The 13,400-nt window shown below is 46.8% G+C and overlaps 1 protein-coding gene across 2 annotated transcripts in view; it reads left to right on the top strand.

Annotated features, from left to right (window-relative positions):
* Nucleotides 1–5,514: 5,514 nt before the first annotated feature.
* The window catches only part of Mosmo (modulator of smoothened), a 73,926-nt gene continuing 66,040 nt past the window's right edge, over nucleotides 5,515–13,400 (top strand). The window contains exon 1 of one of the 2 annotated variants that reach the window (XM_070004365.1): nucleotides 5,515–5,633. In XM_070004365.1, coding sequence (XP_069860466.1) covers nucleotides 5,528–5,633 — 106 coding nt within the window. In that variant the 5' untranslated portion in view covers nucleotides 5,515–5,527. The remainder of the gene's footprint in view (nucleotides 5,634–13,400) is intronic. The other variant, XM_070004366.1, reaches the window with a different exon arrangement.

Raw genomic sequence — 13,400 nt, 5'->3', positions numbered from 1 at the left:
TTTGTTTTTTGTGAGTCATGGGGCTTGAACTCTGGACCTGGGCCTGTCCCTGAGCTCTTCAGCTCAAGGCGAGTGCTCTACTCCATGAGCCACAGTGCCAGAGCCATTTCTGGCTTTCTGGGGGTTAACTTGAGATAAGAGTCTCACAGACATCCTGCCCTGGGCTGGCTTTTCACCATGATCCTCAGATCTCAGCCTCCTGAGTAGCTAGGATTATAGTCATGAGCCAGTGGTCTCTTGGAAACAACAAACGGATCTTGTTTTTTTGATCCAATCTGTTGTTCCTTATTTTTTGATTAGAGAATTGAGTCTGTTATATTTAGAGTTATTATAGAAATGTGTCATGTTTCCTGCCATTTTCTTAATTTCCTGTATTTTCTTTCTTTCTTCTTCCTGTGCTTACTAAATTGGTCTTCAAGTGATTTTTGTCTAATGTGTTTCCTTGATTTTGATTGTTTTCTTCAGATTGTATACTTCCCTTTAGTATTCTTTGTACTGCGGGTTTATTGTCCATGAATTCCTTAATTTTGTTTGTCATGGAAGGTTTTAATTTCACCATCAAATGTAAATGATAACTTCACTGTTTGGGTTGGCAGATGTTGGTCTCCAGGACTTGGATTATACCATTCCAGGTTCACCTTGAGTTGAGTTTGTGTGAAGAGATCTGTAGTATTTCTGATTTTCTTTCCATTGTAATATAGTTCCTTCTATGATTATACAGCATTTGAAATCAAGTTCTTCAAGTCTAATGTTTTTACTATGATGTGTCTAGAGTGTTTCTTCATAGATCCTGTCTACTGGTGGTTCTTTCTGTATACTTCTGTCAGGTGGGTGAGGTTTTCTCTCCAGATTGGGGAAGTTCTCTGTTATTATTTTACTGAATAGGCTTTTTTTTATGCCTTTAGCATTGAATTCCTCACCCACCTCAATCCCAACTATGCATCAATTTGATCTCTTGGCTGAATCTGCCAATTCTTGGATTTTCCTATGGTAGGTTCTTAAGTATTTTTCCATACTTTGAGTTTTTGTGCTAGCTCCTGTTTTATCCTTGACTCCTGATAGTTCGTTTTCCATATCACTATTCTGTTACCTATGCATTCCATTTATGGTTTGCAATGTGGAAATTAAACCTTTTATGCTTCTGAGATCAGTTCTCATAGTATTAATTCCATCTTTTATTTTATTTTATTGCCAGTACTGGGGCTTGAACTGGGGCACTGTCCCTGAGCTTCTTTAGCTCAGGGCTAGGACTCTACCATGTGAACCACAGCACCACTTCTGGCTTTTTCTGTTTATGTGGTACTGAGGAACTGAACTGAGGGCTTCATGCATGCTAGGCAAGCACTCTACCACTAAGCCACATTCCCAGCCAATTCCATCTTTTAATGAGCTGTATAGAGTTTCTATTTTTATCTCCATATCTTTTTTTTGGGGGGGGGGGGTCTGGTCGTGGGGCCTGAACTCTGAGCCTGGGCACTGTCCCTCAGCTCTTCAGCTCAAGGCTAGCACTCTACCATTTGAGCTACAGCACCACTTCCGGCTTTTTTTTTCTTACTTATATGGTGCTGAGGAATCAAACCCAGGGCCTCAAGCATGCAAGACAAGCACTCTACCACTGAGCCACCTTCCCAGCCCCTCTCCATATCTTTTTGGAAGTCCAGGATCATCTTTGTCATTTCTTTGTCCTCTTGAGATTGTTTTTGCATCTGCCCTTTTATTTCATTGGCCAATTCTGTCATTTAATGTTGCTTTTGTCCCCATCTCTTCTTCACTCTCACTGGGTCCTTCCCTAAATTGTTGTAGACCTTTGGATTTGTTGTCTTGACTGTTCATGAATCTTGTAATCTTTCATCGTGATTTACCCATTTGGGTTCAAGGATCGTCAGAGCCATGGCCCAGGCTTGGCCTGCTCACGCCTGACAGGTGGTGGCCTGGGTGTGGCCTGTGCTTGGCCCAGGCTAGCTCACACTGGGTGAACCAGCCCATGTTTGGCCCCCAGGCCAGCAGCACTTGCAAACGTGTACTTGTCCTGGGGCTAGCTAAAAGGAGTTGGGCCGTAGGCCAGCAGCATAATATACATTTGGATCCTTGGTATTATCCTGTGTCAATTTCTGTAGTAGAGAAATAATAAATTACATAATTAAAAAAATCCTTTTCCCAAGAGATCAATGTTTGGACAGAAAAATCTTTAGACCAGCAATCAAATCTTTCCTCAAATCTATGCCATGCCACAGATACCTCTATATTTCTGCAAGGATGTTGGATTTGGTGGAATTTGAAACCTGCTGAGTTTTGTAGACATGAAGAAATCCCAAAAATAGTGACAGATGTCACCTTTCTAGGTCTTTCTAGAGATGAATCGGATGGCACTTATGGAGAAAATGAGTATTTCATCTCCCATCTGCTGCATGGAACACTAACCCAGGAAAAAGAGAGATGGATCTAAAGTTAGATCAATGGTGACTTAGTCCCATAAGCTATGGGGGGAAAAAAGAAAGCCTCCACTAGATAGTGAAATTGTAGATGGCTGCATCATCTGTACTGCTAAGGAATTATGCAAGTGCCTTATTTCCTCCTGTTCATCCTTCCACCCTAACACTCTCCATACATCCTAACTCAGTGAATAGTACTGTCACCAGATAAGTGACTGGTGATGCTCTGGAGAGGAAGACGTCTCTGCCTGGTCCTTGAATACCAAGTTCTTGTTCTTGATGTCATATAAAAGAATTTGAAGACACATCAGAGTGGAGACCAGGAAAGTTTCATTAGTAAAGCAAAGAAAAGAAAGAAAGATAGCTAGCTGTCCACCGGTGACTCATGCCTGTAATGCCAGCTACACAGAAGGTTGAGATCTGAGGATCAGGGTTCAAAGCTAGCCTGGGTAGGGAAGTTCTTGACATTCTTATCTTCAATTAACACCCAGAAAATCAGAAATGGTGCTGTGGCTCAAAGTAGTAGGGCACTATCCTTGAGCAATAAAAGCTCAGGACAGAGGACAGACCCTGAGTTCAAGCCCCAGGACCAGCACACACACACACACACACACACACACACACACACATAATTTAAAAAGATAGGGGCTGGGAAGGTGGCTCAGTGGTAGAGCGCTTGCCTTGCATGCCTGAGGTCCTGGGTTCGATTCCTCAGCTCCACATAAGCAAAAAGAAAAAAGCCGGAAGTGGCACTCTGGCACAAGTGATAGAGCGCTAGCCTTGAGCTGAAGAGCTGAGGGACAGCGCCCAGGCCCAGAGTTCAGGCCCCACGACCGGACCTCCTAAAAAAAAAAGATACTACACAACCCATGTCTTCTTGGTCACACTCCAGGTTCATTTTTTTTTTTTTTTGCCAGTCCTGGGGCTTGAACTCTGGGCCTGGATGCTATCCCTCAGCTCTTCAGTTCAAGGCTAGCACTCTACGGCTTGAGCCACAGCGCCACTTCTGGCTTTTTTCTGCTTATGTGGTGCTGAGGAATCAAACCCAGGACCTCATGCATGCAAGGCAAGCACTCTACCACTGAGCCACCTTCCCAGCCCCATGAGTAAAACTTTTAAGCACATTTTGTGCCAAGTAGATAAATTTCCTAAGTGTTAATTTGTCCAGATTGTCTTTAAGATATCCTTGTTCAGTTTCCAGAACACACTAATTATTTTAGGCAAGCAACCAAGGTCAAAGGGAAAAATCTCTCTTTTTAAAACGAACATGTATTATGAGAAATATAAGGCTTAAAGCAAATATCAGTGCTTCTTTATTTCTAATAGAGCTACTCACTAATACAGTGTTTGTCTCTCAGTTCCTGGCTGCTCTTTCTCCTGCCTCATTTTCTCTGATCCACCCTGCCTCAGTATTTATTGTTCAAGCCCTAACACATAAGTCATTGCTGAGTTCACACAACTCTTTTTCTCCACAATTCTTTGTCATGGACAACTTAGCCTCTTAACTGTTCATTTTCACTACTTCCTGCTCTGATCTATACTATGGGCTTTTACAGACTGAATAAAATCATCACTATCTTGTTTATGACTTTTTAGTTCTGGCCCTAGGAACAAAACCTTGCCAAAGGCTTAGCATAGCTCTTAAGGCCCTGAAGCTGATCTGGACCTGTCTCTTCTCATTTCACTATCTGGTTTTTTCTCTCTCTCTCTCTCCCCCTCTCTCTCTCTCAACCTGCTTCCTGGTCCTAGAGCTTGAACTCTGGGCCTAAGCCCAGTCCCTGAGCTCCTTTTGCTCATGAATAGCACTCTACCACTTGAGCTACAGTACCACTTCGGTTTTTTTCTGTGATTAAGATGAGAGTCTCACAGACTATCCCTGCCTAGGCTTTGAAAGGCAACTCTCAGATCTCAGCCTCCTAAGTAGTTAGGATTACAGACTTGAGCTACCAGCAACCAGCCACAGTAGTTCTTAGAATGTACTCATCTCTTCATTGCATCCTGTCCTAATGGCCTCTGCACTTGCTGTTTGGTCAGGGGTAATGTCGCACCAGCTCTTCATCAGCCTTTCTTCTTCTTTTTGTGCAAATACTGAGGTTTGAACTCAGGATCTGGGCTCTATGCCTTAGCTTTTTTTTTTTGCTCAAGGCTAGTGCTCCACCACTTTCAGCTTTTTTGCTGGTTACTTGGAGATAAGAGTCTTTCAGGCTTTCTTGCTCAGGCTGGCTTCCAACCAAGATGTTCAGATCTCAGCTTCCTGAGTAGCTAGGATTACAGACCAGCGGCCTTCATGCACTCTTCCCAAGACCATCTGAGTATCCCCATCCTCCATCCCTTCTGACCCCTATGTCTTTTACAGCCCAGCACTAAAAAGATTAGTGGGGGGGGGGGGTGTGAGGAGGCGGTCCTGGTGTCCCGGGGCTTGAACCCAGGACCTGGGCGCTGTCCCCGCGCTTTTTCATTCAAGGCTGGTGCTCCATCACTTGAGCCACACACCTCCACGTCGGTTCCTTTTGTGGTGAGTTGGAGATGAGAGTCTCACGGACTTGTCTTGCCCAGGGCTGGCTTCGAACCGCGATCCTCCGCTCTGAGCCTCCGGAGTAGCTAGGGTGACAGGCGTGCGCCACCCGCCCCGAGGCGCCAGGGCCGCGCGGGGCAGACAGCGTCCTTCCCGGAGGCAGACCGCGGGGTGGGGCGTGGGGGTGACCCGCGGTCGGTCCCCCACGGCGCCGACGACTGGGAAGAGCGGCCAGGGGCCGGGCACGTCGCGGCTGGAGGAGACGGCGCGGCAGCCGCGGGCAGCAGCCGCTGACCGAGCCCCGCCGGTCTCTCCCGCCGGCGCCGCAGCTTCACTTCCGGGTGAGGCTGCCGGCGGGCCAAACAGTTCCGGGGCGGGCTGCAGCGGCGGCGGCGGCGGCGGCGGCGGCTGGTCCCGGGGCGCGCGCGGAGGGCGCGAGCGGCGCGCGGGGGCCTGAGGGGGGCTCGAGGCGGCGGCGGCGGCGCGGGTGCTCCGGGCCCCGGCGGCGGCCCATGGGGCGGGAGGCGTGAGGCCGCGGCCTGCCCGGGGCTCGGGGGGTGGGGGGGGCCGGGGCGGGGAGATGGATAAACTGACCATCATCTCAGGATGTCTCTTTCTGGCCGCCGATATCTTCGCCATCGCCAGCATCGCCAACCCCGACTGGATCAACACCGGGGAGTCCGCGGGTGAGCGGCGGCCGCGCGGGGCGGGCCCGGGAGGAAGGGACGCGCGACCTCGGGGCGGCGGTGTCCGCGGGACCCCCGGGCTGTGCCGAGACCCCTGGGCCCGGGACCGCGGGGCCGTGCGGAGACCTGGGCCTGGGTGCCGCGGGCTGCGCGGAGACCCCCGGGCCTGGGACCCCGGGGTGTGTGGAGACCCCCGGGCCTGGGACCCCGGGCTGCGCGGAGACCCCCGGGCCTGGGACCCCGGGGTGTGTGGAGACCCCCGGGCCTGGGACCCCGGGCTGCGCGGAGACCCCCGGGCCTGGGACCCCGGGGTGTGTGGAGTCCCCCGGGCCTGGGACCCCGGGGTGTGTGGAGACCCCCGGGCCTGGGACCCCGGGGTGTGCAGAAACCTCCGGGCCTGGGACCCCGGGGTGTGTGGAGACCCCCGGGCCTGGGACCCCGGGGTGTGTGGAAACCTCCGGGCCCGGGACCCCGGGGTGTGTGGAAATCTCCGCGCCCGGGACTCCCGGGCTGTGCGGAGACCCCCCGGGTCTGGGACCCTGGGGTGTGTGGGGACCCCTGGGCTCTGCGGAGACTTTGGGACTGTGTGGAGACCCGGGCCCGGGATCCCCGGGGTATGTGGAGACCCAGGCCCGGGACTCCCCCCCGCCCCCCCGGGTAGTACGGAGATCTGGGCCCAGGATTTCTCCCTTTCACCCCCTCCCCGTCTGTGTGGGGACAGGAGCCCGGGACTCCTGGGGAGGGGACGAGGGCAGCCGGCCCCCCGGAGGGACCCGCTTGCTTATAGATTTTATAAAGGAAAGTGGGGAATTTGGAGGGATCTAGAAAGCCAGGTGGAGAGGCTGCGGCTGGAACGGGGAGACCCAGGGGTGTCCCATCCCGCCCCGGCGAGGTGAGAGGTGGGCGGCGTGCGCCGACCCGGGGAGGCCGAGTTTGATGGTTGATACTGGGAGCTACTGGGTTGGGGGAGGAATCGGAACCCTCGGCTTATCTAACCCTGCCTGTTTAGCAGTGTTGGAAATGCTCGTGTCTTCCGATTTTCCCTCTGGAATGTCTGTGGTTATAATTTTGCTTTATTTTAGGCCCGGGAGCTATGATAATACTAATAATAAACTTGATTTTATGGAGCATCTTTCATTCCAGTGTATCTCACACACACACACACACACACAAATCCGCTGTGGAGATCTTAATAGTAGCTACAAAATTAAATAACACATTAGAGTCGCAGGCAGCTCCGCAGCAGCTCCTGCTATACTGTCGTGGAGCTGTAGGCAAAGGGAAGCGAGTTGGTTCTCTCCCTCACCCCCCCCAAAAGAGGTGGTGTCTTTCGGAGGAGTATCCCAGGCCAGGGCACCCGGGCGACATGGCTCCAGCTTGGGCCATCCTTTCCTAGCCTTCTCTTCCTGTCTCCCTCATCCAGACCTGTGAGACCAAACCTTTAATTAATGTAAACTAGGCTGTCAGGAGAGTTTCTCAGAATTAAGGAAGAATTGTGTCTTTTAACTGAGGTTCAGTGTAGGTGAAGGGAATACTGAGGGGTGGGAATGGATAATTGGCTATAAAATGGATCACTATGCTGGCAAACTTCTTAAGGATTACTTGTGGTTCTCTATTTATCCTGCAATATTTTTAGCTCTTGGGGGGAAAAAAAAAAACTAGAGCTGGGACATTTGTTGCCTCCTCCTCCTTCCCTCCCTCCTTCCCTTCTTTCACTCCCCCAGTAGACCTAGTAACACAAAATCATGCTGTCATATTTAGGGGTTATTAAGATAACACTAAAGGATTCTGCTACTTTTCTTGCACATTGCATTTAGCAGAGCTAAATTGTAAAGCATCAAAGAAAGTGTCAGGGTGACTTTAGACTTTGGGGATAGTGTGAGGCTTTGTTTCTGAATGGGTTAGTGATTCCAGAAAACTTAGGCAATCATATGTGTGATGTCCAGCTCAGAGCTTGTGTTTTTATTCTAATTTATATGGGGAATGACTCCTTTTATGAAATGTTCTTTTGGGATTTTCATACTTACCCAACAAAAGAGCTTCACTGTTCCAGTAGAGATCTTTGCAAATAAGTTTTAGGTAGAATCTGAATAGACACACTCGGGGTCCACAGGCAAGGACACTATGACATATGGGGTGAGAGAGAGGAGAAGAGATGGTATAACATTCCTGAGAAGATGGAATAGAAGGGGAAGCTCTGTCCATCATCCCCTCCCCCAAGTTCTGGAGCTTGAACTCAGGGCCTTGGTTGTGTCCCTGAGCTTCTTTTGCTCAAGGCTAGCACTTTTCCACTTGAGCCACAGCTCCATTTTGGCTTTTCTTGGTAGTTAATTGGAGATAAGAGTCTCATGGGCTTTCTTGCCTGGATTTGCTTTGAACTGCAATCCGCAGAACTCAGCCTCAGAAGTAGCTAGGATTGAAGGCAATGTAATCAGCCGTGAGTTGCCATAGGCATGGGAGGGTCAGCAGTGCACTGTTTGACAGGAAAAAAAAAAAAAAAAAACTTTTCTAAAAACTGGGCATTGCAGAAGGCACCCAACATAGTAGGATTGTGTAGCATCAAAGCCTTGTGAACCCACAGTGTGATGATCTAGCTGTCCTGTTGACCATCTCTGGTACTGCTTAACTGCTTTGGGACAAGTGTAGCTAAGTAGGTGAATTTTCCAGATGTCCTTGGAAATAAGGAAGCATCAAAAGTACTAATGTTAAAGCCAGTAAAAGTTTTCATCTGGGTTGGGGTTTGTCATGTCCATGCAAGCCAAGGCATTGAGGGTATCGGCCAGAGTATCTTTTTTGTTGTTGGTGGTGGTGGGACTTGAACTCTGGGCCTGAGCGCTGTCCCTCAGCTCTTCAGCTCAAGGTTAGTGTTCTACCACTTGAGCCACAGAGCTACTTCTGGCTTTCTAGTGGTTAATTGGAGATAAGAGGCTCATGGATTTTCCTGCATGGGCTGGCTTTGAACTGTGATCTTCAGATCTCAGCCTCCTGTTTTGCTAGGCAGGAGCCATCAGTGCCCAGTCAGAGTATCTTTGTAATGATGACTAGGGCTGGATAAAGAGTGTAAGTGAATTCAGGAAAGAGCTGATGGTTTGGTCAAAAAGAAGATAGCAACTGGTCAGCGGAGCTGTGAACATTGTAATGCAGTCAACTTGTGGGTTTGAGTGAGAGTAAGAAGTTGCTACAGCAATATGGAATGGCCAGAAGCTATGGCCCCAAGGCTCAGAGTAACTATGAGAGTGGATATATAGCCCAAGTTAGTATTGGAGATAAGATTTATTTCCCTTGCTATCCCAAGTTGCCTATCAGTTAAAATATTCTTTGGCTAAAAAGAAGATAAATAGCTAACCCTAGCAACAGTAGGAAAAATGTCAAAAATATTTCTTTTTGGGGGGTGGGTGGGCTTGCACTGTGGGCCAAGGAGATCTCCTTTAGTTTTTTTTTCTCAAGACTGGTGCTCTGCCTCTTGAGTTCTACCACCACCTGTGGCTTTTTGGTGGTTAATTGAAGATAAGAGTCTCACAGACTTCTGCCGGCCTGGCTTAAAACCTTCCTCAGATTGCAGGCTCATGAGTAGCTAGGATTGCAGGTGTGAGCCACTAGTGTCTGGCTTAAAAAAAAAAAAAGGAATCTCTATTTCTTACCTTATAGACTCCCTTAAGGTTAAACAGAGTTAGGGATACAGCTCCTAGTAGAACATTTACTTAGCTCCTACTAAACCTTGAGTTCTGTCTCCAGCACTTCTAAAAACCAAAAACACCATCAAAACAAAAACAACCCTTTTGGGATTGTGGGAATGTGGCTTAGTGGTAGAGTGCTTGCCTAGCATGCATGAAGCCCTGGGTTCGATTCCACATAAACAGAAAAAGCCAGAAGTGGCGCTGTGGCTTAAGTGGTAGAGCACTAGCCTTGAGCACAGAGAGGCTTAGGGACAGAGTCCAGGCCCTGAGTTTAAGCCCCAGGACCGGGGGAAAAAAACAAACAACCCCCCCCCCCCAAAAAAAAAAAAAACCAAAAAAGCGCAACCCTTTCAAAGGTGCCTTGGGCTAGGATAAGACCATAAGACTGCACTTGAATTTGGTCTGCTATTCACTTGAATGCTTGTTGTACCCCACTTGAACAGACAGATGCAGTCTTCAGCTTTAAAAGAAGAAATGTAGCGCTACATCTTCCAAAACAGTGAAGTAGTTAGGAGAAGTCCAAATGAGATCTCAAAGGTGACAGGAATTACTTTATTCCAGCATTCATGTAATAGAAACTTTCCAGGAAGCAAGAAGTTAATGTGTTCCCTTTAGTGCAATATATTCAGTCTGTAAACATTTTATCACAATTTTAAAAAAGGATTTCAGATCAGGAGCTGGTGCCTCATGCCTGTCCTAGCTACTTAGGAGGCTGAGATCTGAGGATCGAGTTCAAAGCCAGCCCAGGCAGGAATGTCTGTGACACTCTTATCTCGAATTAACCACTCAAAAAAGGTAGCTACAGTGGTAAAGTGTTAGTCTTGAGAAAGAAAGAAAGAAAGAAAGAAAGAAAGAAAGAAAGAAAGAAAGAAAGAAAGAAAGAAAGAAAGAAAAAGAAAGAAGCCCAGGGATAGCATAGCATCCAGGTCCTCAGTTCAAGTTCCAGGACCCACACAAAATGCAACACAAAACAAAACCAAAAAATCCATAGACCAGCACAAAACAAAAACCATAGCAGTGAAATGCAGGAAAGTTTTGGCATTCAAATCCAACCTTTGTCACATGGTAACTTTGACATTGGCACAAATTCCTTTGCCTCTCTGTGTGTCTTGTTTTCTCCACTGAAAATTAGGGGTGATAACAATGGTCACCACAGTGCATTATGGTAATGACCGAGTTACTCCATGGGAAACATTTAGAATGGTGCCTTGAGCACGTAGTGAGTCGTCATTGCTGTCCTGGCGTATAAGCCCAATGTCAGAATCCCAAGTTTTGCCATGAAAGCCTGACCTTGCTATTATTATGAGAATGACAGGTCTTTATTAGATGTTTTTAGAAATCAGAAAACATCGAGAATGGCACCCATGGGCTTAGAATAAGTTAAATAAATGTCTTCCCTGGTGGCTTTGCACTTTCTCCATCCCTTCAATATTGTGTCTCTTCAGTCTCTCTGCTCTAATCTCATTGGCCTCAGCTTCTACTGGAAAGCACTGAAATGTCAAACCACAAAGCCTGAATAGAATAGCTTCCTACAGTTAGAACAGATAGACTATATGGTGGACCCTATTTGAATTGGCAGACTTGTTCATATCTGTTGTTTTGGTGCAAATACAAAGTCTATTTATTATCTTCTCACCTTTGTGTGATGCCATCCATTGCACTCTTGTAGGAGCTTGTGGATTATGCCCAACTTTTGCAGATATAATGGAACTAAAAGCTATTATATACATGGAGAAAGTACGTAGAGGAAAATAATGACTCTTAACCATTTCTATTACTGCAACTAAAACTATGGAGGACAGAATAATGTCAGAATTAAAGTACAGTGGCAGAAGTACTTAACTCTTCTGTGTTGAGGTCACATTTCTGCTGGGTACCAGAGCTTGCTACCAGTAGCGCTGTCTTTCATTTTATGTAGTGCTGTGTAGGCTTTGAAGCACTTGACTTTCATTGCTTGATTTGGTTGCTTTGGCTTTTTATATTTGGCTGATACAGAATAGTCAAGCAATGTTTTCCCCCAAATTTCAGCAGTTGGCACCATTTCCAATATGGCAGAGGCAAAGGCTCACTTCAAGAAAACTTTTCTGGGCTTGGGGGTGTATCTCAGCGGTAGGGCTCTTGCTTAGCACATGCAAATTTATTTGATTGCCAGCATTGAATAAAATAGAACTTCATTGATCTACTTCTTATACCTTACTTATGCGTAATTTTATCTTGAATAAAGTTTAAATTCTTCAGTGGTTGGAATTTTGCCAGAAAGGAGCTTCAGATTTCCATCTTAAAGTGATATGATTTGATCTTCCTTTCCTCTCTCTTCCCTTCCCTCCCTCCCTTTCTCCTTTCCTTCCTTCTTTCCTTCATTCCTTCCTTCCTTTTGGTTGGTACTGGAACTTGAACTCAGGGTCTCACACAACAGCTTGCTTGCTCAAATGGTATTCTCTTTTTGCTTATGTGGTGCTCAGGAGTCGAACCCAGGGCCTCATGCATGCAAGGCAAGCACTCTACCACTGAGCCACCTTCCCAGCCCCTCAAATGGTATTCTCTACTATTTGATTCAGACTTCCATCCTGACTTTTTGCTGATTATTTGGAGATGGAATCTTACAGGCTTTTCTGTCAAAGCTGGCTTCAAACTTTGCTCCTCCAGATCTCAGTCTCCTGAATAGCCAGGATTATAGGGATGAGCCACTGGTACTAGCCACTGCATGTAAATTTCTTCATCCCACTGTCAATCTTTACTCATCCCTCATGAAAAAAATTATATGGGTTCGTTTTAGTAAGATCAACAGTTAAGAAAGCTGCTTCTGATCTACAGGCTTTTTACTGAAGTACCTCCCATCTTTTTATGGCCAAGATTTCAGGGACGCTTTAGGGTTAGGTCAACCTAGAAAGGTTTGACCAGTGGTTTTTTGTTTTGTTTTGTTTTGTCTGTCAGTCATGGGTCTTGAACTCTGGGCCTGGGTGCTGTCCCTCAGCTCTTCAGCTCAATGCTAGCACTCTACCACTTGAGCCACAGCACCACTTTGATTTTCTGGTGGTTAATTGGAGGTAAGAGTCTCACAGATTTTCTTGCCTGGGCTGGCTTTGAACTGCTATCCTCAGATTTCAGCCTCCAGAGTGGCTAGAATTAGAGGCATGAGCCCCTGGCATCCAGCTGCCCAGTGTTTTTAATGAAGATTTCTAGATGTTTTCCAAAACCCTTTTTCAAGTACATAAAAGAGTTTCTCTTTTATGGCTAATCAAAATATTTAGTTTTAATTATTCATTCCTGAATGAAATTTTTTTTTTAATTTTTTATTTTTTTGTTTGTTAATCCTGGGTTTGAACTCAGGAACTGGGTGCTGTCCCTGAGTTTTTTCACTCAAGGCTAGTGCTGTACCACTTTGAGCCGTAGTGCCACTTCCAGATTTCTGGTGGTTAATTTAAGAGTCTCACAAACTTTCCTTCCTGGGCTGGCTTTGAACCACAGTCCTTAAATCTCAGCCTCCTGAGTAGCTAGGATTATAGGTGCCCAATGTCTAAAAATATTTTTATTCTTCTTTCTGCTTTAAGTTGTTTAGATAGGATGTTAGTGTTTAAAGGGGTCTGAAAAGCCCTCATCCATCCTTCAGTTTAGGGAGCTAAAGAAGGGCCAGGTTGACTTCAAATGCAATCTTTCTGCCTCTGCCTGAGTACTAGGATTATAGCCATCCACTACCATGCCTGGCTTCATCCCTGTTTCTATTTTGAATTATTTGAGGAGGGGAAATAATTAGAGGCTAAAATAGTATTTTATAAATAGTACTTTATTATATAAGGAGGTTCTTAAAGAACATAACATATTTGGGAACAGCAGCTTCCTCTTAATGCACCTCAAAATTGACCAGACTTTACTCTTCAGTCTCAAGTAGAACTAGGGCACCTGTGCCTGTAAGGCATCCAGTGTGAAAGATAGGGGAGCTCAGTGCTCCCACAAGCAAGAGGTTGGACTGATGATGCCCATTATTTTTTCCTAAACTGCCAGCCAAATGAAGTCGCTCCTGAAAGGAGAAAGTCAGTGGGAAGCACAGGTAAGCTGAAAGTATTACCCTGCCATCCCACAGTCTCTCAGA

The sequence above is a fragment of the Dipodomys merriami genome, unplaced genomic scaffold (genome assembly GCF_024711535.1).
Source record: "Dipodomys merriami isolate MVZ:Mamm:240054 unplaced genomic scaffold, mDipMer1.0.p SCAF_62, whole genome shotgun sequence".
NCBI lineage: Eukaryota > Metazoa > Chordata > Mammalia > Rodentia > Heteromyidae > Dipodomys > Dipodomys merriami.
The sequence above is the reverse complement of the archived record's forward strand: the minus strand, read 5'-3'. Positions and strand labels throughout refer to the sequence as shown.